The following is a 24,083-nucleotide window of genomic DNA, read 5'->3' as shown; positions in this document are numbered from 1 at the left end:
CATGAAGTTTGAAATTGATAGATTCAGTGGACGCAACAACTTCAATATCTGGAAGATCCAGATGATGGCGTTACTGCGGAGGGAAGGTTCAATCCATGCTATTGACGGAAAGTATCCTAAGGATATATCAACTCCCGACAAGGAGAAGATTGAAGGGGATGCATTGAGTGCAATCCAACTATCCCTTGCACCTAACGTGCTTTGTGAAGTGAGTACGGGTACCGAAGAAACGACCAAACAATTATGGGAAAAGCTAGAAGGGTTATACCAAGACCGATCAGTGACAACAAGGATGTTGTTACAACGACGTCTTCACACATTTAAGATGGAGTCAGGTACTTCGTTACAAGATCATTTAGATGCGTTCAATAAACTTGTCATGGACTTACAGATTGCAAGAATTAAAAAGGAGGAGGAGACGCTTTTATGTGCTTTGCTATTTTCATTGACTTCAGGATATCGTGATATTGAGAATTCAATGATGTATAGCAAGGAGTCTATCAAGCTTGAGCAAGTGCGGCAGGCACTTAACTTTAGTGATGTGCGGAGGCACATTGAAGGAGATAGAGATGATCAGGCAAGTGGGTTCTTTGTGAGAAGCCGGACTAGCCAACAGGGAAAGAGCAAATCAAAGCACAGATCAAAGTCTCGTGTGAATAAGAAGAATACAGAGTGTTGGGGTTGTGGCAAGAAAGGGAACTTTGAACGAGACTGTCCAATGTCAAAGTCCAAGGAAAAGGCGAGTGCATCCACAGTTGAACAGGTACATGATTTTGATAATGATTATGTACTAACAACATCGTGTAATAATAATAGTAGTTATGGAAACAAATGGGTGTTAGACTCTGCTTGCACTCTGCATATGACGTTCCGAAAAGACTGGTTTAGCAGCTATGAGAAAAGTGGAGGAACCGTAGTAATGGGCAATAATGCAACTTGTGCAATAGTTGGCATTGGCTCAGTTCGGGTTCGCTGCCATGATGGAGTCGTGAGGACTATTACACAAGTCCGTCATGTTCCTGATCTGAAGAAGAATTTGATCTCCCTGAGTACTCTGGATGAACAAGGCTACAGGTACATGAGCGAAGCAGGAACTATAAAGGTGACTAAAGGTTCTTTAGTCATGCTGAAAGGCAAGCTGGAGAACGGCCTTTACACATTGGCCGGAAGCACCATTGTTGGCTCTGCAAATGCATCTACAGTGCAGTTATCTAATGATGACAAGGCAAGACTATGGCACATGAGACTGGGTCATATGAGCGCACGTGGACTGGAGATGTTGAGCAATCGTAACCTTTTGGAAGGTGAGAAGATCAGCACACTTGACTTCTGTGAGCACTGCGTTCTAGGGAAGCAAAAGAAGGTCAGCTTCAGCACTGGCAAACACAAGACAAGAGGAGTGCTAGACTACATCCATTCAGATTTATGGGGTCCCTCTAAACTTCCATCGAAGGGCAAAAAGAGGTATCTTCTCACTTTTATTGATGATTTCTCACGAAAGGTTTGGGTGCATTTTTTGAAGGCAAAAAGTGATGCTTTTGAAGCATTTAAAGAGTGGAAGATTTTGGTTGAAAATCAAATGGAGCGGAAAATCAAGTATCTTCGCACAGACAATGGCTTGGAGTTTTGCAATGAAGAGTTTAATGAATTCTGCAAGGTTCATGGGATCTCAAGACATAGGACTGTCAGGCATACCCCACAGCAGAATGGAGTTGCCGAGAGAATGAACAGAACTCTTCTTGAAAAGGCTCGTTGTATGCTCCTACAAGCCAAAATGTCCAAAGTATTTTGGGCTGAAGCAGTTCACACTGCTGCTCATATTGTCAATCGATCTCCAGCATCGGCAATTGACTTTAAGACTCCGAATGAGGTATGGTCAGGTGAACCCTCTAACTATTCATACTTACGAGTATTTGGGTGTCCAGCTTATTATCACGTTAATGAAGGAAAGCTTGAACCAAGGGCTAAGAAGGCCATATTCGTAGGGTATGTGGATGGAGTAAAAGGGTACAAACTTTGGTGTTTGTCTTTACTCAAATTTATAGTTAGTAGAGATGTCACCTTCGATGAATCCTCTATACTTGATCCCCGTAAAGTTTCCGTGGAGTTTTCAGGAAACAAGAACAACGAGCAGGTGGAGCTTCCGGTGGAGCTTGCCAAGGAAAAGGATCAAGAGACTCAGGTTAAAGATGAGTCAGAAGATGTAGACCTTGAAGAACTTGTTGTCAGTGAACCATACACAATTGCAAAGGGGAGGGAGAAGAGGCAAACACGATAACCGGAACGCCTTATAGATCAAGCAAACTTGATTGCATATGCGTTCGTAGCTGCACAAGAAGAGATTAAGGATCTGGAGCCCTCCTCGTATATTTAAGCAACTTCTTGCAAGGATGTTGTACAATGGCGGTTAGCCATGACTGAAGAGATGGAGTCTCTTCACAAGAATCAGACAAGGGTCTTAGTGAAAAGACAAAAGGGGAAGAGGACAGTTGGATGCAAGTGGGTCTACCGAAAGAAAGAGGGAATTCCTGAAGTGGAAGATGCTAGGTTCAAGGCGAGATTGGTTGCAAAAGGTTTCAGCCAAAAGGAGGGAATTGACTACAATGAGATTTTCTCTCCGGTCGTGAAGCATAGCTCAATTCGCGTGCTACTAGCATTGGTTGCACAATTTGACTTGGAGCTTCAACAGCTTGATGTCAAAACTGCTTTCTTACACGGTGATCTAGAAGAGACAATCTATATGGATCAACCTGAAGGTTTCCTAGCTGAGGGAAAAGAAGATCACGTATGCCAACTAAAGAAGTCTTTGTATGGTTTGAAGCAATCCCCTAGACAGTGGTACAAGAGGTTTGATGCATTCATGACTACACATGAATTCTCAAGGAGTGCATTTGATAGTTGTGTGTATCACAAGAAGATGTCTGGTAACTCAATGATTTATTTACTGTTGTATGTTGATGATATGCTTATTGCTGCTAACAACATTACAGAGATAAATGCTTTGAAGAAACTGTTGAGTAAGGAATTTGACATGAAGGATTTAGGAGCTGCAAAGAAAATCCTTGGTATGGAGATTTCAAGAGAAGACGGTGTTGTACATCTTTCTCAGAAGAGGTATATTGAAAGGGTTCTCAAGAGATTCAATATGCATACGTGCAAGCCTGTAAGTACACCATTAGCTCCTCATTTTAAACTTTCAGAGTTACAAATGCCTCAGTCCGAGGATGAGGTGGAGCATATGTCAAAGATTCCTTATGCCAGTGCAGTTGGTAGCATTATGTATGCTATGGTATGCACACGTCCAGATATTGCTCAATCTGTAAGTGTGGTAAGTAGATACATGTCCAGCCCAGGAAAGAGGCATTGGGAAGCTGTCAAGTGGATATTGAGATATCTCAAAGGAGCTTCTGGTGTTGGTCTGACCTTTCGAAAAAGTGGTGGAGGTATTTCAATTCTCGGTTATGTAGATTCTGACTATGCAGGAGATCTTGACAGAAGAAGGTCCACAACTGGATACATCTTTACCCTCGTTGGCAGTGCCGTTAGTTGGAAGTCGACTCTGCAGTCGATTGTCGCTTTGTCTACGATAGAAGCAGAATACATGGCAGCAGCGGAGGCAGTGAAGGAAGCTATCTGGTTGAAAGGTTTAGTAGCGGAATTGAGTTTGGTTCAGCTGGAATCAACTCTTAGATGTGATAGTCAGAGTGCTATTCATCTAATGAAAAATCAGAGATTTCATGAGCGCACTAAACACATTGATGTCAGATTTCATTTTATTCGAGATGTTGTTGAAGAGGGAACTATCAAGGTCGTGAAGGTTATCACAGACGATAATGCTGCAGATATGTTGACCAAGATAGTCCCACTCGCTAAGTTTGCACACTGCAAGGACTTGGCGGGGGTGTGCATCAACTGATGCAACTCCGAAGAGAACAGTTGTTAGGTGGAGGTGGTATGTTCAACAATGGTTTGATTCTTCTTGTTTCTTACAACGGGGTTGCCCAGTAAGCTTAGAAGTTTTGGCCAGAGTAGTTCACGCGCACGCTCGAAACGCAAACCAAGGTGGAGATTGAAGGTGTTAGTTTATGTTTAGTCAACAATGGCATGCCAATTGGAAGAGTTGGTGGAAAGAGTTGGTATGGATGCTAGGAGGAAGCTTCCTCCTTTGATGTCATCAATGACATCAAAAGGAGGTCTTTACCTCTATAAATAGATGCACTCCTTCATTTGTAGAAACCATCCCAAAAATAATACAACACATTGCAGTGAGTAGAGAGTTAAGAGAGAAATTCTCTTAAGTGTAATTGGGAACTCTCCCCTTCCTTTGTTAATATTAAAAAGGCAATTGTTCTCTGGTGGATGTAGGATTATTTTGATCCGAACCACGTTAAATCTTCTGTTCTTTCTTTTACGTTTCCGCTAACAAAAGTGTAGCCCGGTGCACAAAGCATCACGCGCTCACGCAGGGTGTGGAAAGGGTCTCACCCTAAAGGGTGTGATATAGACAGTCTATCCTACGCAAGCATAGTCGGCGCACAAAGCATCCCGTGTTAACGCAGGGTTCGGGAATGGCCGCATCGATAGAGATAATCTACCCTAACGTATGCATTAGTGACTGGTTCCACGGCTCCAATCGGTGACCTGTTGATCACAAGAAGACAACTTTGCCGTTGCTTCAAGGCTCCCCTTTCTCTGGTACATATATCTATTCATTATTCTCATTTACTAAATTTTGTTACTTTAGGCTGAAGCAAATATATAAAGACAAAAGCTTCTAGTTACTGAAATCTAAGAACTGATTGCCAGCTTTCTAGGATTTCAATCAGTAGCAGATTGTGCCTCAGTGGAGAAGAGCAGCTTATAAAGGGCCATTTCACCATTTTTCTGTGACGAATCAGAGGCAACTTTAATTTGGGATTCCACAATTTGTGCCGTGGTGGTGGTGGAGAAGAGCAACTTTTTTGTCTGTCTGTTTTTAAATGGCAGGAATTTAGAAGCTGTGATGTGGAATTCTTGTTAAGTCTGCGATTCTTCGCGTAGTGAAATCTATAATTATCAGTACTTGGTTAGCGATACACCTTGAAATTAAGAACTAAATTAAGTCTTGTTAACTAATCCACTGACATTAGTAGCCCCAAAAAGGCTGGGTGTTGAGCAAAAGAAATAGCTAGAAGTTTACAGCTAATTTTTCATATGAAGCTAGAACTGTGTTGTCAGCAATTGCTTCAGGTTACGCTCCAAAGTTTTAGATGTTTCTTTTTCTTTTCTTTTCAGAAGCTATTTCATTCACTGCATCAATCAATGAAAGCTAGTTCAGTGGTCTATATTAGAAAGAAGAAATGCACAACAGATTCCAACACTATACGATAATCGTTTTAGACGAAGAATAAGCATGATTTGTAAAAGATGGAAACGATTCCAAATACGATTTTTTGGTATTTCGGAAAGAGCCTTGTGATGGAGTGAGAATTAAGTTACAAGAAGATTACCTAAATAAACCTCCATTATATGTAATGTATAGAACTAGACAACGTCCAAAATGACAGCAGGCTACCACAAGTAGGTGGTCTTAATCCTTGAAACTACAGAGAAAAGAACTGACCCCCTTTGGGTATATACCCCAACAATGAAAAGAATTTCATCGTCATAAAAATCTACGACACGATGACCAGACACGTTTGCCCCTGTTGAGACGAAGGAAAATACATGACTCCCTTACAAACTGATACTTTGAAGCAGCTCTTTCTTCACCCACAAACAGAGAAGGCACGCCCAATCATCCCTTGGGTCCAAGTTGCTGTTTCTTTGAGCTGTTCATCATCAGATTGAAGACACTCGCCCAACAACTCGGCGCAGAAAACTCGATCTTTGAAAAGGGTGGTTATATTTGGACCAAGTGCATCAGCTAAATCTCCCAACACAGCAACCGCTGCTTTGGTCACGCTTTCATCTCTGCAAAAAATCAATACACTTGTTAGAATTAATAAGCTGCAGAGACATAATAAGAAGACGTCACTAAGATCGAACTAAATTACCTTGGTTTGTCCTTAGCAACCAGTTCAATGAACTGCAGGAGATGAGGAGCATGGGGTAACATCAAGTCAGCCTTGGAATTCTTAAATCCTTGAAGAATCCCTGAATATGCTTCAAAAATACTGCGCCTGAGCTGGTTGCCATACTCTAGCATTTCCTCATCACTGTTGTCTAACTGTGCACATAATTCGGAAGCACCTTGCATCATAGGCAATGCATATTGGAGGTATTTCTCAAAGTGTTCACCAATGGCAAGAGCAATATCCCCAAAGCAGGAAAATATCGGAGGCTTTACAGATCGGTTAAGTTCGCCGCTAGACAGATCCTTCAGAAGAAGTGCCATCATCCCATCACAATATGGTAAGATCTTGTCATCCAAGGCACGGGAAATGTCACCAACAACCCCCACCGAGATGGAACACACCTGGTACTCTTCAAAATTTTGCAGCCCCATCTCCAGATATTTGTAGAATTCTGGCATATACTTCAAGAACTCCTGTCCAGTTGCATAGGCCAGAGCGCCAATGGCAAGCATGGCCTCTTCATGCACCGTCGAGCTACGACAAGCAAATACCTTTAGGAACAACATCATGATCTGGTCGGCAACCTGAAGTAGAATGGGCTTAGTTTCATCAGCATTGCTAAGCTTCTGAATGATAACCTGGAGTACACCACAAAGGGAAGCCTGCAAATCTCCCTGCTTTTCCCTATCATCAGAGGATACAATCTGAAGCTCTACTGTTTGTGCCAACTTAGCCATGATAACCGGGCAAAGCTTCGCAATGATATCAGATGTTTCAACAAGGTTAGAGCACCTAACAACTTCATTCAATGTTTCATATGCGTTAGTTCTGAGCTTAGAATCACTGCTGTCAGTCCGGTCAGCTGTGGAAATAAGAGAGGTGATAATCTCAGGAATATATGGTGTGAGCAAAGACGAGCTTGGCCCACCATCCTCATATCCCTGTGCAAGAAAATAGATAGCCCCACAAACTTTCTCGGCAACATGGGAGGCATCTTTTAAACTCTCTAACAACACTCCGACAATCTGCTGGAGGTTGGCTGGCGAAATCACTGAGAACCCAGAAGATGGTGTGTGCAGAAACTCAAAAATACGGCTAAGTGTCCATGCAGTGGTATCTCTTACATGGCTGTTTTCATCCTTCATCGCCTTAAGAAGAAAATCTAATCCAGCATGGACCATGGGAGAGAGCTTCTCAATGCTTGGGCCTTCAAGAATTGAGCCAAATGCATATGTTGCAGCCTCACGTGAGCGCCAATCAGGCTTCAATATATTAGCCTCAACAAAAGGCATTACCAGGGGAACAACAGCATCTCCAACAGTCCTGGCAACAAGACCAAGACATGTTCCACCAGCCATTGCCAGATTCCAAATATCATCATCCTGGTCCTGTTCCTCATCCTGCTTCAATAATGTTTCCAGCAGCATTGGAACAAGTGTTGGGAGGGCCTTCTCAATGAAGCGAGAGTGTTGCACACTAGAATCCCCACTGTCAGGAACCTCATAGTCTTGCAATTCTATCTCTTCGTCACAGATAGAACTCCAGAACTCAATTGCTTGAAGAGCAACAGCCTCCTGATCTTCTCTGACTGCTTTTGCTGTCAACTCAAAGACAGCCTGCATGTAAGGTTCAAGCAACTCATAGTATGTTGATGCAATAGAAACAAGACACTCGTATGCAGCCTGTCTAATCTCTGTCTCCTTTGCAATGGCTGCCTCACAGACGACCTTCATGATAAAATTCCTCTCCATCTCGTTACCAAAGTTTGTCTGAGCAAAATCAAGAGCATTATATAAAGCCCTAGTAGCAGCAAGACGTACTTCAGGGCTTTGCTCCTCAACATTCATACCTTGCACAACAGCAGTGAGAACAGAGTTTACTTCATCTTGGACAAGATCTTGGTGCGATATCTCCTCACACACATAGCCAAGTGTTTCAAGTGTTGACTGTTTCAGGGACGGAGGCCTGCCTTGTTTGGTCATGTTAACAAGCAACAACCCAATGAGCTCTGGCCACTGTTTCTGGGGAATTTCAATCGAAGCCACCTTTGCAATTACTTGGGCAGCAGTATGACTTGCCTCACGCACAGACGAACCTAGGGTGCTCAAGAGCAAGCTTTTAATTTGAGATTTACATTGAGCATCAATTGCCTGCCATTGTTGAACAAGCTGTTCTTTCCTAGCAGATTCTTTTGCATCTAGTGAGTTCTTAAGCACAATACCAGCCAGTCTTCGAGATTCAGTGGGTTTTCCATCATTGGAGAGCTCAGCAGCCAATGACAGAAGAAAGCCTGGTAGGTTTTGTTCTTGGAACTGACCAAGACCAGTCTCTGCCTCAGAACGAATCTTAGCATCTGCTGATTGAGCAGCCAATAGAAACTGAGTGATGTCGAGAGCCATTTCTCCTACATATTAAACCCAAAAGAAAACATGAGGTGCTGTGGAAATTCTAGAATCCACATATTTAAAAATTAGCAAGTCATTCAAAGAGAAAAAGAGTTCTACTAGGACATAGGAGGCAAGGAGAGTGGTAAGATCAGAAAGCTAGTTAAATTGCATTTCCGTTTTAACAGTTAAAGAAATCAATTGTAAATTTGAAGTACTGGCATCAGCAAAACAGAGCTATTCACTATTCTCGTATTCTATAAGTCCCTCATAAAAAACATGACATCAAGCAGCCTTTACACAAAACTAAGTAAACCAGGTGCTCAATGTATGGATGCTTAGCGCCAAAGGAGTCTTTGATTGAGCACATTAAGACTTCTTCTATTCCGAAGCATCCCAACCATTTCCCATGCATGAATTTTAGACAAAACATTTCAGGCGCACAAGAAACCGAAGACTCATAATTGATATTGGTACAGAACTTCCTACTCAGATACTTCATACTTCAAACAGAAACTACTCCCAAATCTGAAAATCCAAATACTTCTCTCTTTCTTCTTCTTCTTCCCTTTTCTTTAGGGCTAACAACTATTACAGGTCCCAATTAGGCACAATGGAAAATTCTAGAATTTATGGATAATCTAAAAATTAGGTACGTATTACAGAGAAGTAGAACACTCCTTCTAGGACATAAGAGCAAGGAGAGAGGTAAATCAAAAGCTAGTTAAGTTGCATTTCCATTTAAATAACAAAATTGTGGACAACATTTTGAAGTGCTTGGCAACAGTAATGGATCAATTCAATATTCTGTTAGGGGTCGTTTGGTTACCAGGATAAGGATACTAATTCTGATATAGAACTTCGGATTATATATATCCCATGTTTATTTGCGGGTATTAACTAATACCTGTATAAATTTTATAGCCAAACTTCATATTAGATATCCCATATTGGATACGGGTTAATATTCCCAGGATAACCTTGTTTCAAATCAAATGATCCCTTAATCCATAACAAAATGAATTCAAAGGAAAGGTATCCCTTGATTGAACACAGAACTTTGTTATTTCTATTTTATTCCACATGTGTCAAGCAGCCTTAACACAGACATGAACTTCAGACGAATTCAAGAAGCTTTAACGCAAAATTAAGCAGACCAAGGAACAATTTGTGTATGCTTGGCATCAAAAAGTGTCCTTTAATGGAACACAGAACTTCTTTGCTTCCAAAGCATCCCAGTGATTTCACATGTGCTTCAAACGAAACACATCAGGTGCACAATAAACTGAAAAACCATAACATATATTCATACACACCCCCACCTCCCTCCCCCACTCAAGTACTTCAAACAAAAACAACTACTCCCAAATCATATAATTCAACTACTTTTTTCTACCTATCAGTTATCTGTTTAGGACTTGACATTTTAACAGTCTTTGTGAACATATACATTTTTCTTTAGCCATTCAACTTAACATTGAACAGTAAACATAGCTTAAACAAAACATCAATCCATCAGGTTTTCTTATTAGTTGTTGTGCATCACGAGCATGTAACTTGTTTTGAACCTCTTTATTTTATATAAGCCTTTCCTTAAGTTTATTTTTGAACTGTGTCGGGTATGTCTGTATGAATCCTCTATATATCAATTCCACTCTATCGCGGGCACCTTTTATTCCAATACTAAGAATTTAAGCACCAGTTATAACACAGTTTTAAAAAGCATAACAATTACATCTATAATCAACTAGGAAGCTAAAAAGAAGCAAAATAAATAGATTAACGATATATACTAAAGCAAACATTAAGCCACAGCAGGAAAATGAAATTAAATAACCTTAAACCCTAACAAGAAAATTAAATCGAATCGATCTATCAATGTACATACTATACAATCTAAAAGAAAAATAACACATAACTATTCTTAATAATACTGACCCAGTATTCAAATGCCTCGATTTCGATAGACGAAACTAAAACCCACGAGCTAGGGTTTTTATTCCTCTCTCGGTCTTCACTCACTCTATCCTTTTCTTCGAGTGAAGAAATTGAAGAGCACAACACTGGTGAATCACTCAATCACAAAAATGTTGTGTATGTATATATTATATTTATATAGAGAGAGAGAGATAGCGAGAGAGATGAGGGGTGGGGGTGGGCGGTGTATTTCGAATGATGGGAAGAAGCGGGATGGTATAAGTCGAGCTTATTTTGTTTTTGTAGAGGGGAACGAAACCAACGGGCAGGAAAATCCCAGTGCTGCCCTGCCCGAGAACGCCGTCCTTAACCCTAGCTACTTTTTTGAAATCTCGCACGTGCGACGATGTTATCTTTATGTCACACGTGTTATGTAGTTGGGCTCGGCTTTTGAGGAGCTGTTATGTGAAGTTTGTGTAGAAATGACATTAGCTAGCCATTTTAAATGACTACTATTTAGTATATTTTGAATTTCAATATTTCAGTTCAATTTTCAAAACAAAAATATCATGAATTGTTCTGAAGGTTAAGATTTTTAGTTTAAAATATTATAAAAAATAAATATTGTCTAATCTTTAAATAACATTTTTGAGAATGGCTATATGTGCACTTGCCCTGAAGTTTGTCCAACTGATGGGCCTCCTCAATTGGGCTTGAAACTTCGACATAACTAATTTGTAGTGTATCTAAAAGGGATTTTTTCATTCTTATACACTTTTTGAAACTTTATTACCCTTAATGTTTATGTTTAGTTAATTACTGCATAAACAAGTTTTGTTTACAAAATTTATACAATCCACCTTAAAAGGCTCTCAATCCATTATTTGTGCCTTCAATCAAGGTGTGTAGTTTCACCCTTTTCCCTTTTTTCTCTCCTCTTTCCCCTTTTCTCTCTTGATCTTCCACCCACACTCCAAATAATTTTTTGCGTGACTTTTAATAAATATATCTTCAATATGTTTTCCTTATCTTAACATTACAGTGTGTGGATAAACATCTCTTAGTTTTAGGTTTACAAAGTCTTTTTCTGCCAACTACTAAACTATACTTTAAATCTTTTATCAGTTTGGACGCAATCTTACGCTGGAATATCCTTTCGAATCTCGACTTTTTCTTATTAACATTAATTAATTAGCTCACTTAATAACTATTCTAATTGGGCGTCGAGGTTATCTGCCCAAACAGTCTCTAGGTTTGATCTCATGCATTCTTTTTTTCTCCACAATAATTATTATAGTAGCAATTTGACAACGAAAATCGTAAATTTTAGAAAATAACTCAAGTAAAGAAAGAATTAGTCTGAGAAATGGAGCTCCTTCTACTATCATTCTTTCAGCCATATATGATTTTTAAAGTAATATATATATATATACAACAAATAAAATCTTAGTACATGTTAGATTTTGCAAATGAAAAGATTTGAAGACAGAGAAATACTGCAGAAAGACATATTTAGGACCATATAAAGTTGTGAAACACTAACGTTCTAACGACATAAGATATTTAAATGCTAAAGAACAATAGCAAACTTATATTATGAGTAATTTGATTTTTCGAAGATCCAAATATACAAACCAAAAACTCCAAAAAATGAAAAAAAAAATTAAAGTTATCCGAAATCAAACAATAAACCAATTAATTGTTTCCATTCAATTTTGCTTTTCGATTTTATCTGGATGATACACACCCCTAAATTTAAGTCTCATTTGTATAAGGCCATGAGATCAGTAGAATTGAACAGATTATTGTTACCGAGGACCCTTAATTCGCTTGTGTTTTACACTATAAACACCAATATTGAATTTTTACGCTGTTTGGTGATTAAACTGGTCAAATCATGAATCCAGCTTAGTGGATATTAGGCAGTACTAAGAAAACAAAACTATCATCCTGTTTGAACTTAAATACAAAATTTATACAATATGTCATTTGTATATTTTGTATCTGATTTATACATAGTAAAAACAAATTCATACAACTAATTATATATTATACAATTTACTTATAACTTATCTACAATTTTCAAATATTATTTCTACTCAGTTATATACAACTACAAAATCGTACAACTTAAATACAAAATTTATACAATATGTCTTTTGTATATTTTGTATCTGATTTATACATGGCAAAAATAAATTTCATACAACTAATTATATATTATATAATTTATCTACAAGTTATCTACAATTTTCTTACATTATTTCTACTCAGTTATATACAACTACAATATCATACAACTTAAATATAATTTTTATACAACATTGTTCAACTTTAAATATAATTTTTCTACAATTTTCCTACAATTTTACTACAATTTCGTAAATATAATGTATATCATGTCTTCTTCTTCTTCTTCTTCTTCTTCTTCTTCTTCTTCTTCTTCTTCTTCGTCGAGTTTCAATATGAAATTTAGCCAAAATCGTAATCTTCACCGAAACACCCTCAAAATTGAGATATAAACTCCAAACTATATTCCTAATTGTTTGCAACAACATCCAATCCAAACAAATAATGATTTTTCAAAACTCAAATTCAAAGCTTCAAAGCTTTTTAATGGCTGTCAATGGTGGAATTGGTGCTCTCTCTTTCTTTGCGTTAGATTACTGAAATTAGAGGTTAAGAGATAGAGAGAGAAGTAGAGAGAATTCCCAATTATTTGCTATAACACATAATTCAAACAAATAATTTTTTTTGGGTGAATTATATAATAAGATGAAAAGTTCAAGTTATGTTATTTTTAAATTAGAAAGGTGTCATTCATGTCGGAATGAACTAATTAAAGAAAAAAACTAAGGTTGTATCTATAATTTTAATGTTTGTTTGATTTTATACAAAATTTATACAATATGTCTTTTGTATATTTTGTATCTGATTTATACATGGTAAATCATACAACTTAAATATAATTTTTATACAATATTGTTCAACTTTCATACAATAGTAAAATAATATATATATATATATATATATATATATATATATATATAAAATACATTTTTTCTATAATTTTCCTACAATTTTACTACAATTTCGTAAATATAATGTATATCATGTCTTCTTCTTCTTCGAGTTTCAATATGAAATTCAGCCAAATCAAGTGTAATCTTCACCGAAACACCCTCAAAATTGAGATATAAACTCCAAACCATATTCCTAATTGTTTGTAACAACACTCAGTCCAAACAAATAATGATTTTTCAAAACCCAAATTCGAAGTCAAAGCTTCAGAGCTTTTTAATTGATGTCAATGATGGAATTGCTACTCTCTTTTCTTTGCTTTACATTACTGAAATTAGGAATTAAGAGATAGAGAGAGACATATAGAGAATTCTCAATTCTTTGCAATAATACCTAATTCAAACAAATAATTTTTTTAGGGTGAATTATATAATAAGATGAAAAGTTCAAGTTATGTTATTTTTAAATTAAAAAGGTGTCATTCATGCCGGAATGAACTAATTAAAGAAAAAATTACTAAGGTTGTATCTATAATTTTTAATGTTTGTTTGTTTGTGCTTAAACTAGAAAACGGTAAAAAAGAAAAACAAACAAAAATAGTAGTTTTAAATAACAGTCTCCTTATACCAGAGGTCAGAGGACCTTTATCGAAATTCTAAAGTTCACAACTGTTATGAGACAAACGAAAAAAGGAGCTAAAACTAATGGAGAATTATGAAATGTTTTTTTTCTTACGACGACTATATTTGAAAGTAAAGAAAGATTTAGAGTGATACGTGGGAGAGGGTGGTACGTGGGGGAGGGGATGTGGAGAGAGAAACGTGGGGTGTGTAAAATACGTTAGAGTAATTTTAGGACAATAATTATTATCACTAATTCCCTTAAAATGTACATAAATGATAATTAGGTATATAAAATGTAATTATAGTAAAACATGAGTAGTGAGGGTAATATAGTTTCATATAGTGTATAGGAATGCAAAAATTCCTATCTAAAAACATTTGCAGTGTATCTAAAAACATTTTGCAATATATATTATGTATCCGTCAATTATTTTTAGTTTAGGCGATTAGATGGGCGGCTATTTAGATTAATTCTTCTATTTACTCCATTTTTTAAGGAAAAAAAGATTGAGGAATTACGAGATAAAACGGCTAAGTTTTAGTTGAAATCGAGCATCTGTTTCCTTTTTTTTTTGTAGATAGAATTTATCTACACAGTAGGTACTCTTAAGTTACAATATTTTATTGTTAGAAATAATTTTAAAAAATTTAAAATACTGTACCAAACAAAGAACGGTGTTGAACTCCTCAATTAGTAATGTATCTTACAATGGAACAAAGATAAGTTTACTCGTGTATTTGCCGCACTGTAAATGATATATTATGGTGTAAATTATGTGTCCACTCATAAATTGATTATAGACTATTATATAAAACTTTAGAGAACGATTTTTGTAACATTTGAAATTACAAGGATATATGTGTTATAAGCCAAAAAATCAAGGGAGACATAAGTCAGTTTCTTGTACAAAATAATTTTCTTATCGTGAAATTGACCTATATGTCTTAAAATTGTCAAATAGCACAGTCTAGCCAGTTTCCGGACTAGTCGTTCAAAAATAGCCAGCGTTTGCCAAATTATTAAAAATAGTCACTACTTTGCTGCAATAGAGACAGGTCCAGCATAATATATTAGAGTTCGGTGCACCTGTATATGAACTTCCAGCATATTATGCTGGACCGGTATGCTTTGCTGGTTGCAGTATAATGAAGACTGGAGCACTAGTGCTCCAAACTCCAGTATATTATGCTGGAGTATTTTCCAGATTTTGAATAGTATTTTCGTTCAGATTTATCTTTATATAAAAAGTGACTAAATTTCGATTACTTTTAAAATTATAGCTATTTTAAATGATCACTTGTAAATTTGGCTATTATTAAATTTCTCCCATAAAATTATTACTAATCAAATGGGGCTCCTAGAGGTCCAGTTAACACCCAATCTTTTGTTTTTACTAATAGTAACAGTATAAGGCTTGTTCTGGATTGCATGAATTTAATATTTTAGGTGCTAGTTGTGTTGGTTTATCTTGAAAAAAATCTGCTAGCTATTTTGCAAAACTTTATCAGAAAAAAGTTATCTGGATAATTGGGATGAAATGTAGTTTGATGATAAAGGAAGAATGGTGTAAAACCACTCCTTACTGGATAGGCCTGGTTACTAGTGAAAATAGCATGGGCTAGCCAGTTTTCGGATTGGTAATTGAAAAATAGCTAGCATTTGCAAAATTACTGAAAAATAGCCACTATTTTGTTGCAACAGAAAAGTTCGAGCATAATATATTGGAGATTTGTGCACCTATGTATGAACTTTCAGTATATTATGCTGGAACTCCAACACACGGAAAGTTCCAGCATAATATACTAGAGATTGGAGCCCCTGTGTATGAACTTCCAGCATATTATGTTGGACCAGTATATTATACTGGAACTCCAACATATTATGCTGAAATATTTTTCGGATTTTGAACAGTGTTTTCGTTCAGATTTATCTTTACATGCAAAGTGGCAAAATTTCGATTATTTTTGAAACTGTGACTATTTTTTAATTACCACTTGTAAATCCGGCTATTTTTAAATTTATCCCTGATTACTACTACATAGCAAGAAAATATGGGCTTTTTTCATTTTTAGCACGTGCCAAAAACTATTTATATCTTGTAGCTGAAAATGTGTATATAATTTGTACTATTATTTTGTTCATGTAACATACAGAATATATATATATATATATATATATATATATATATATATATATATATATATATATATATATATTTTCGATTATTATTTTAAGAGCATCTATACAATATCATTTTCTCAAGAAAAAATATCCAAATTAATATCTCTTACAATAGAAATTGGAAAACACAACACCATCTAACCTTTCAAGATGCCATACCTTCACAAATAGTATACTTTCAGAAGAAAGTCTAATCAGTCTAGATAGCATTTGACCATTCTAAATAACTATTGGTAACGATTTCCTAATTTGTAAAATTTCAACAATCAAAGGTTATAGTAAAAATAGCACGATATAGTCAGTTTTCGGACTGGTCATTTAAAAATAGCAAATGGTTACGAAGTCAATGAAAAATAGCCACTATTTTGCTGCAACAGAGACCGGTCCAACATAATATACTGGAGTTCGGTGCACCTGTGTATGAACTCCAGCATATTATGCTGGACCGATATACTTTGCTGACTCCAGTATAATATACTGGAGACTGGAGCACCGGTGCTCCAAACTCCAGTATATTATATTGGACAATTATACTTGCTGGAACTCCAGTATATTATGTTGGAGTTCTAGCGTACTTATGCTGGAACTCCATCATATTATGTTGGAGTTCCAGCATACTTATCCTGCAACTCCAGTATAATATGCTGGAGTTGAAGCATACTTATGATGGAACTCCAGTATAATATACTAGCATATTTTCCGGGTTTTGAACAGTATTTTCGCTCAGATTTATCTTTATATGAAAAGTGGCTAAATTTCGATTACGTTTGAAACTGGACTATTTTTGAACGACCAGTTATAAATCTGGCTATTTTTGAATTTCTCCCAAGGTTATATAACAAGTTATGATATACAATTATCTATGGCCCTAAACCAACGGCCCACAAAACTTGTTAGTTGAAATGGCAATTTTTATATAACTATGATATTTTTTCAAAGTCATATAACTTTTTTTTCTGATACAAAAGTCATAAAATTTTTACTACTCTACTCAAAAAGTCATAATCATCGGCAAAGACGATTATCCGTTGTTTTTAGTATTCTGCCATTTTTTTTTAAATTCAGTCTAATAAATTATGAATCAATTAAAAATATTCATGACTCGACCCGATATCCATATCCACAAATTAAAACATCCCCAAATTCGATACTTCTCATAATTCTGCTTACCGACAAACTATACAACTTCATGAATGCGGAAAAATTATCATGTTATTTTCTTTTCAGTTATTCGGTTATTCCGGGACCTCTCTCCTTGGGTAAGTATCTTATTTGTGATAATGGGTAGGTGCTTTAGAGATCCCATGACCAATTATTTAATTCTAATGAAGTACCTAACAGTGAATATCTTAAATTAAAATATTCCTGGGAATTAGAAAAAACTTTTATGGAAAAATAGAATTGTTTTTGTAGGAGAACGAGCAACGAGCAACACCACTAAACAAAATATTGCTTACTAAGCAATACAGCAAATAAAATGTGCATCAACCAAAAGACAAAAGCAGACACAATATATTGTGCCAATTTAAGTGTATGCCATTTACAAAAGACAAGAAATTTTAGACAAACATCCCTATTTTGTCTTCGAGAGTCTCCACTTTTTCTTCACCATAACTTGCATATAATCTTGCATAACTTTCTTCTTGACCCCGCCTCTTTTGGATACTTTAATAGTGTCAGTGTCACCTTGCACAATTTTTTGACCATGTACAACTCTCCCAACAACATCTTGTTCAGCAACATCCTATAAAACAATACAACACCTGAGAAAAAATAAAACTAGCACATAAAAAGGACCATGAAAGGTTTGAAACTAATTTACCTCTATAGTTGATTGATTTGTTAAGATGAGGTCCACGTCTATTCTTTCTTCTTGGTTTTGGTTTGGAGCAGGGTCTTCGTTTTGGGTTGGAGCAGGGTCTTGACTTGAATTTGGAGAAGGTGGTTGTTGGTTTGGAAAACTAGAGGAAGTTGTTTTTGCATATTTACTATGGCCTCTAGCATTATGCCCAACCACTTTGCAAATAGAGCAGCTAACTTGTACAGTACCCTTCTTAGATATTCGTTGAGGTTTCTTCTTTTCAGCCCTCTTCTCCTTTGCACTTTGAGCAGCAACTTCTCTTTATTTTTCTAGTTCTTCAGCCTCCTTTCTCCTAGCCTTATGCTTCCTCCCTATCTTTTTCTTGACTACCTTAGGTGGGAGAATGTCACCACCTCCTACAACCTCAAGCAAGTGATCTTCAGAGCCAGTAGGATTTATATAATAAGAGTATACTTTCTTGTAGTTTTCCACTTTGTAATAGTCCATGACATAATCTTCTATTAACTCAATTGTTGCCAAGAATACTAACCACACCATGATGACAAGGCAATCCAGTCAAATCCCACCTTCTACAAGTACAAGTCTTGGCAGACATATCAACAATATATGGCCCTCCAGGACCTTCAACTAAGACCCTAGGGCCTCCTGAAAAATCAGGTTGAAACTTTGTTGCCTCCATCCTAATTTTCAACAGCTTTTTTTCTATCTTAGGGCATATTGGCCCTTGGTATCTCTCAATCCACTCTTTTTTTTTTTAACAACCTCCTCATCAACTTGTTCTTGATCATTTCTAGCACTGTTATTATGGCCTTGTCCCTAGCATCAAGTATATATCTAAAAAAATATATGTATAACTTAGTATATTATTAAAAATAAAAGTGCATAAGGAAATGCAAATTCTTAATTACCTGTTGAAGCTTTCACATAAATTGTTCAACAACATGTCACATTTGGTATGACATTTAAATAATGCTCGAGTCCAAGTATTGAATGGCCTTTCAGGGTGATTGAACCATTCTCTGGCCTCTTTGTCCTCATTTTCCAGTTCATCTAGAAACTTCTTAAACAAGACTTCATTACTCGCTCTTGCCGCACTCCAAACTAAGTCTTTCAAATTCTTACCTTTGTGTTTTTGTCTGAAATTCGGATACATATGCCTAACACAATTACGGTGTTCAGCATTAGGGTATAAATCCTTCGCAGCTCCAATCAGCCCCTTTAAGAATATTATGAAATATGAAAAAAAAAGAACAATAAATAAAATATAAAGAAACAGAGTAAAATACTAAAGAAATAATATTACCTTCTGTCTGTCTGACATAAATGAAATGTGATGGCTGTTCTGAATCTCCAAATCCTCTCCCAGGTTAATAAGAAACCAGCTCCGAGTTTCTCTACTTTCAGCTTTAGCTATGACTGCATATGCTATTGGAAAAAATGCAATCATTTGGGTCAATAACCACTGCACTCAACAAGTTCCCTCCATAATTTCCCTTTAACCAACAACCATCCAAGCTAATGAATGATCTACAACCAGATTTAAAAGCATTCTTAAGTGTTCCAAGACAAACATAAAACCCAAGAAATCTGCCTTCGTCCCTCCACAAAATTACAGTAGAGCCTGGATTGCTTTTTAATAATTCCTCTCTATATGGCAACAGCTTTGCATATTGGGTTCCCTCATCTCCATAAACCAATTTTTGTGCCATATTTCTGGCCCTCCAAGCTTTCATATAACTAATTGTATAGCTATAGTCATTTCTAACAGCTTCAATTAAACCATTCACGCTCCATGATGGACTAGCTCTAAATGCACTAAAATACCTATTAGCAAGCCACGCAGTATTCATATGGAAGTTGTCAAACACATTTCCACCTATGTGCTCCAAATTACAAGACTTGATCTGAATAGTTGGATCAGTCTTACTCACGGCAGTAGCATACACTCTAAAAGGACACCCATTATGTTTGCATTTACATATCACTATCTCCTGGTTGTTATTAGAGAATTTAAGCTAAAACCTGCTTTTAATACCATAATTTCTACAAGCATCTTTAAACTGCTTTAAGCTACTAAATTTCATTCCAAGTTCCAAACTTGGATTATATTTATGTTTCTGCTCATCGTATTCTTCATAGTGAACTGCCTCCTTTTTATCACCTTCCTTATCAGATATCCTCCCGTCTGATAATTCCTCTGATTCAACAACATCCGAGTCATATTTGTCATTCTCTACTGGTATAAGGATGCTAAAAGTTGATAGAACACTACTTGATCCTTTCTTAGGTCTTCCCATCCCTTTCTTACTTAATTTTTGAGTTGTTACTTGCTCAGCCATTACATCCTCAAAGTCATCATCACTATCTTCCAAATTATAGTCGGGGTCACTAAAGTCGTCATCATAACTACCATCCCCAACACTCTTACCATCTTGAATTCTACTCAAAAAAATTTCAAAATTCAACACAGCAGCCTCAGAGCTTTCATTGAACGGGAGACCCAAATTGATACTTGAACCCGAGACATACATGCAATTTAAAAGCACAAAAATAAAAATCGATAATATCAAAAAATCCTAACCCCCATAATTAGTATCCAAATATACAAAATAATACTAAAATAAAGATAAACTCTAGCCCACACTCATTGTCACAATATACAAAAATTCTAAAATAAAGCAAAAATCCTACACCATAATCAGTGTCGCCAACTAAAATTCAAACTAACAAAGGCAACACAAACAAAAAATAATAATTTTTACCTCTTTTGGAGTCATTCCTAGTGCAGCAAAAGCATTTGTGTGGTCACTAAGTTCAGCAAAAGTATTATGGTTGTCCCTTAAAGTACTCCTCTGAGATGGAGGAGAAGCCATCTTTTTGGCTTGAGAGCCCTGAAAGACTGCTGATTGAGAGCCTTGAAACAACGTTGCTTGAGAAGAGAATTGAGATAGTAGTATGTATTTTGATGATCCTTGCTTGAGAGCCTTAAAAAACACTTTGAGAAACAGCTGAGAATATCGAATTTGGGGGATATTTTAATTTGTGGATATGGATGTCGCGTCGCGTCATGGATATTTTAATTGATTCATAATTTATTAGACTAAATTTAAAGAAAAAAAAAAGGCAGAATACTAAAAAAACAACCGGAGAATTATTTTTGTGTGAGATAAGAAAGTTATATGACTTTAGTGAAAAAATGTCATAGTTATATGACCATTTATGAAATTTACCCGGAGATGAGATGAAGAGAGGAAGGAAGGTTGAAAGAAAAAGAGAGAGAAATTAGGTTGCGGGGAGAGAAAAGGGGAATTAACTCCTAAATTACGAAATTTCAATTAGTCTGCTATAAATGCATGCATGTTATTTAAATTATCTTTGATATATGAAGAAGTCGTGTTATTTATTTTAATAATTCTTTAAGAAGGACATACAAGTAAATATCTCAATAATTAGGTATGAAATTCAAATATGAGAAAAATCTTACTTGTGCCCCATACAGGGGCGGATTTACGTTGATCCAAACGGTGTCAGCGGTCGAAATTTTTTACTATATAATTCAAGAGGAAGTATTAGTACAAATAATAAAGAGGACACCATTTTGAACAAAGCAGTCCAGTAGCTTGTTGGCTGGATGCTACTTGTTACTTGTAATAGGTCATGGGTTTGAGGTAACACAACCTTTATAAAACAAATGTTTTAAACTTTGTACGTTCTGACATAGGATTAGTGGAGACTATTTAAAACCCTAAGTTTTTTTTTTTGGGAGATAGAGCTAATAGAATAACGAGGTTGTGAGTGTATATTTTTCAAACAACTCACTATTCCTGAAGCAAGTCTATTATCGTTATTACTTCAGATTTATTTCTCTTTTTTGCCTATCCAGTTCTTTTGTGCAATTTATTTTTTATAGAGCTTATTTTTCTTTCAAATTTCTGAATGCACTGGAGTTGTGCTCTTTATTGGCTCTTTGTCTTGGTTGGTTTCCTCGGAGAAATTATTGAATTACGAGTAAAACATTTCTATAAGTGGAGACATGCCAATGGATAGAAACCTTGAACAATAAGGACACAAAAATTGCTTATCTATGTAAGTACGTGATTTTTGCCCTATATGAGAATTATTCCCAAAAAATTCAAAAATAAAATAATTTTTCTTGGTGTGCACTTTTTGTGATATTTGTGTAACTATTTGTATGTTTGTCTATGCATGTTTATTTGATTAATAAAAAATACAAAATATGTCGCATTTTTGCATGTACGATTTAATTCTACAATTGTTAGTAATTAAATTTGTTTACAAAAATTAAAACTTACAAAAATAGGCATCTTTTGCATTTTTAGCATTTAATGTCCAAATGAACAATTTTATGCTTAATTATTACTTAATTGTGCGTTAATTGTTATTGGAAGTTAATTTGCGCTTTTATAACTTAATTTAGTTCTTAATAATAATTTAAGTACTTTTATAATTTAGTTTTAGAAAAATAAAAGAAGAAAAGAGAACAAAAATACAAAGAAAAATCGGATTGGGCCACTTCTTCAATTTCAAACCACAGGCCCAAATAATTACCCAACTTTCCCCACGACCCGGTCGACTCCATTAACCTAACACCCCTTCTTCATTTTTGTCCAACACAAAACAAAACCAAAAAAATAAAAAATAAAAGGTGAATTATCACTATTAATAGTTTTTTTATATATAAAAAATCCGAAAATATTTTATTTTATTTTATTTTTATTTTTATTTTTATTTTTATTTTTATTTTTATTTTTTTAAATAAATATATAATAATTTCGGGAATGATTTAAAAAAAATAAGAAAAAGGGAAGTATTGAATAAAAAAAATATAAAAGTAAAAATAGGTGAAATTCTCTTCTTTTTTTAAAAAAAAAAGTAAAAGAATGTAGAAAATTTAAAAAAATAAAAAGTTTTGTGGAAATTTTTAAAAAATTTTAAAAGTAAAAGAAGGTTGGAATTAAAAAATAAATATAAAGGTATCTGAAAATTTAAAAAATTTAAAGTAATTGAAAGTAGCATTTTTAAAAGAAAAAGAAAAGATAGTGGTTTGTTTTTTAAAGAAAAGTTAAATAAAGTGAGATTCTCTTTTAAAAAAATAAAAAGTGGGATTTTAAATAAGATAAAGTAATTAAAGTTGGAATTTTAAAAATAAAAGTAAATAAAGGTGGGATTTCTTTTTCTAAAAAAATAAAAGCAATTTGTAAGTGGGATTTCTTTTAATTAAAAAAATAATAAAATAATAAAAAACAAATCTGAAAATTTCGAAAATTTTGCTATAAATAGAAGAGAAAATTTAGGAAGAAGGGTGGAAAAAAAGAGAGGAAAAACTAGATAGAGAGAAGAAAAAAAGAGGGGGCGGAGTGAGAAGTATACACCCGATATACATTCTGGATACACTGAATATACAGGGGCAGAATTCATTTTGGAGAGTTTTGAAGTTGAAAAAGAATAGTTACTGCTTCATTGCCTCGCTTAAGATCTGAAATAGTCAGAACCTTCCTGCCTTTTACTTCTTCTCTATACTTGGAGTCGTTTATAGTCTCCTGGGTTTTCTGCTATTCCTACTGTACTGGTTTGCGGTGTTGCTGAATCTGCTGTTGCTGTGTTATTACTGCTGTTGACTTCTCCTTCTTTTGTTCTTGTACTGCTGTTTCCAGGTACACATTTGTACAATCTCGGCTTGAAGCAAAAATGAAATATTAATCAGGCTTTGTTCCTGTTGAATTCCTCCTGTTTAGATTTGTGGTTGAATATAATTTTCTTTTCTTTGTATAAAAATGTAGTTGATTGATTAAATTAGTAACGATGTCACATATGTATAACTTCTTCATCTAATAATGTTAGTTTAAATTAATCAAAGAATAGTTAATCTGTTTTGATATTATGGTGTGTCAATCTCACGTTTTAGTATTATTGAATAATAGAATATAGAATGAAAGCAGTTTTTCTTTGTACAAACTCGGTCGCAATTTTCCATTCGCATTAGCCGTAAACTAATAATTAATAAGTTACGTTTTTAGCATGTAATTAATTAAGAGATTTTCTTTTATTTTAGAGACG

At 35.3% G+C, this 24,083-nt stretch overlaps 2 protein-coding genes and 1 long non-coding RNA gene across 5 annotated transcripts; 1 reads left to right on the top strand and 2 right to left on the bottom strand.

The window, feature by feature from the left end:
• The first annotated feature begins 4,134 nt into the window (after nucleotides 1–4,134).
• LOC104234628 (uncharacterized) lies at nucleotides 4,135–5,220 on the top strand. The gene is made up of 2 exons (XR_713003.2): nucleotides 4,135–4,695; nucleotides 4,807–5,220. It is a non-coding gene; the product is annotated as an uncharacterized lncRNA (long non-coding RNA).
• A 176-nt stretch (nucleotides 5,221–5,396) lies between these two features.
• LOC104234627 (importin subunit beta-1-like) lies at nucleotides 5,397–10,636 on the bottom strand. The gene is made up of 3 exons (XM_009788222.2): nucleotides 10,379–10,636; nucleotides 6,036–8,460; nucleotides 5,397–5,952 (listed from the first exon to the last, which is right to left on the bottom strand). The coding sequence occupies exons 2-3, from the start codon at nucleotides 8,453–8,455 to the stop codon at nucleotides 5,748–5,750; spliced, it is 2,625 nt and encodes an 874-aa protein (XP_009786524.2). The 5' UTR covers nucleotides 8,456–8,460; nucleotides 10,379–10,636; the 3' UTR covers nucleotides 5,397–5,747.
• Nucleotides 10,637–17,621: 6,985 nt separating this feature from the next.
• On the bottom strand, nucleotides 17,622–21,049 carry LOC104234629 (uncharacterized). 3 transcript variants are annotated; one of them, XR_713004.2, is made up of 5 exons: nucleotides 20,768–21,045; nucleotides 19,309–20,516; nucleotides 18,914–19,221; nucleotides 18,006–18,839; nucleotides 17,622–17,927 (listed from the first exon to the last, which is right to left on the bottom strand). XR_713004.2 is itself a non-coding variant. In XM_009788223.2 (5 exons), the coding sequence occupies exons 1-4, from the start codon at nucleotides 19,450–19,452 to the stop codon at nucleotides 18,740–18,742; spliced, it is 480 nt and encodes a 159-aa protein (XP_009786525.1). In that variant the 5' UTR covers nucleotides 19,453–21,049; the 3' UTR covers nucleotides 17,622–17,927; nucleotides 18,006–18,739. The 3 variants fall into 3 exon arrangements, 1 of the variants encoding a protein (XP_009786525.1); XR_713005.2 differs by having other exon boundaries at nucleotides 19,309–19,430; nucleotides 20,768–21,037; XM_009788223.2 differs by having other exon boundaries at nucleotides 18,914–19,055; nucleotides 19,128–19,221; nucleotides 19,309–21,049.
• Between the last annotated feature and the right edge of the window lie 3,034 nt (nucleotides 21,050–24,083).

The sequence above is a fragment of the Nicotiana sylvestris genome, chromosome 12 (genome assembly GCF_000393655.2).
Source record: "Nicotiana sylvestris chromosome 12, ASM39365v2, whole genome shotgun sequence".
NCBI lineage: Eukaryota > Viridiplantae > Streptophyta > Magnoliopsida > Solanales > Solanaceae > Nicotiana > Nicotiana sylvestris.
Note: the sequence above shows the minus strand (reverse complement) of the source record. Positions and strands in the feature narration are given on the sequence as shown.

What these genes read in the sequence shown, in the direction of transcription:
- LOC104234627 (XM_009788222.2), bottom strand. Translation starts at nt 8,455, where the DNA reads ATGGCTCTCGACATCACTCAGTTTCTATTGGCTGCTCAATCAGCAGAT. An exon ending in GTTGCTAAGGACAAACCAAG is followed by an intron (nt 5,953 to 6,035) that starts GTAATTTAGTTC and finishes GATTTTTTGCAG; the next exon opens with AGATGAAAGCGTGACCAAAG.
- LOC104234629 (XM_009788223.2), bottom strand. Translation starts at nt 19,452, where the DNA reads ATGATTGCATTTTTTCCAATAGCATATGCAGTCATAGCTAAAGCTGAA. An exon ending in TTATGTCAGACAGACAGAAG is followed by an intron (nt 19,222 to 19,308) that starts GTAATATTATTT and finishes ATATTCTTAAAG; the next exon opens with GGGCTGATTGGAGCTGCGAA. An exon ending in TTTCAGACAAAAACACAAAG is followed by an intron (nt 19,056 to 19,127) that starts GTAAGAATTTGA and finishes AGAAGTTTCTAG; the next exon opens with ATGAACTGGAAAATGAGGAC.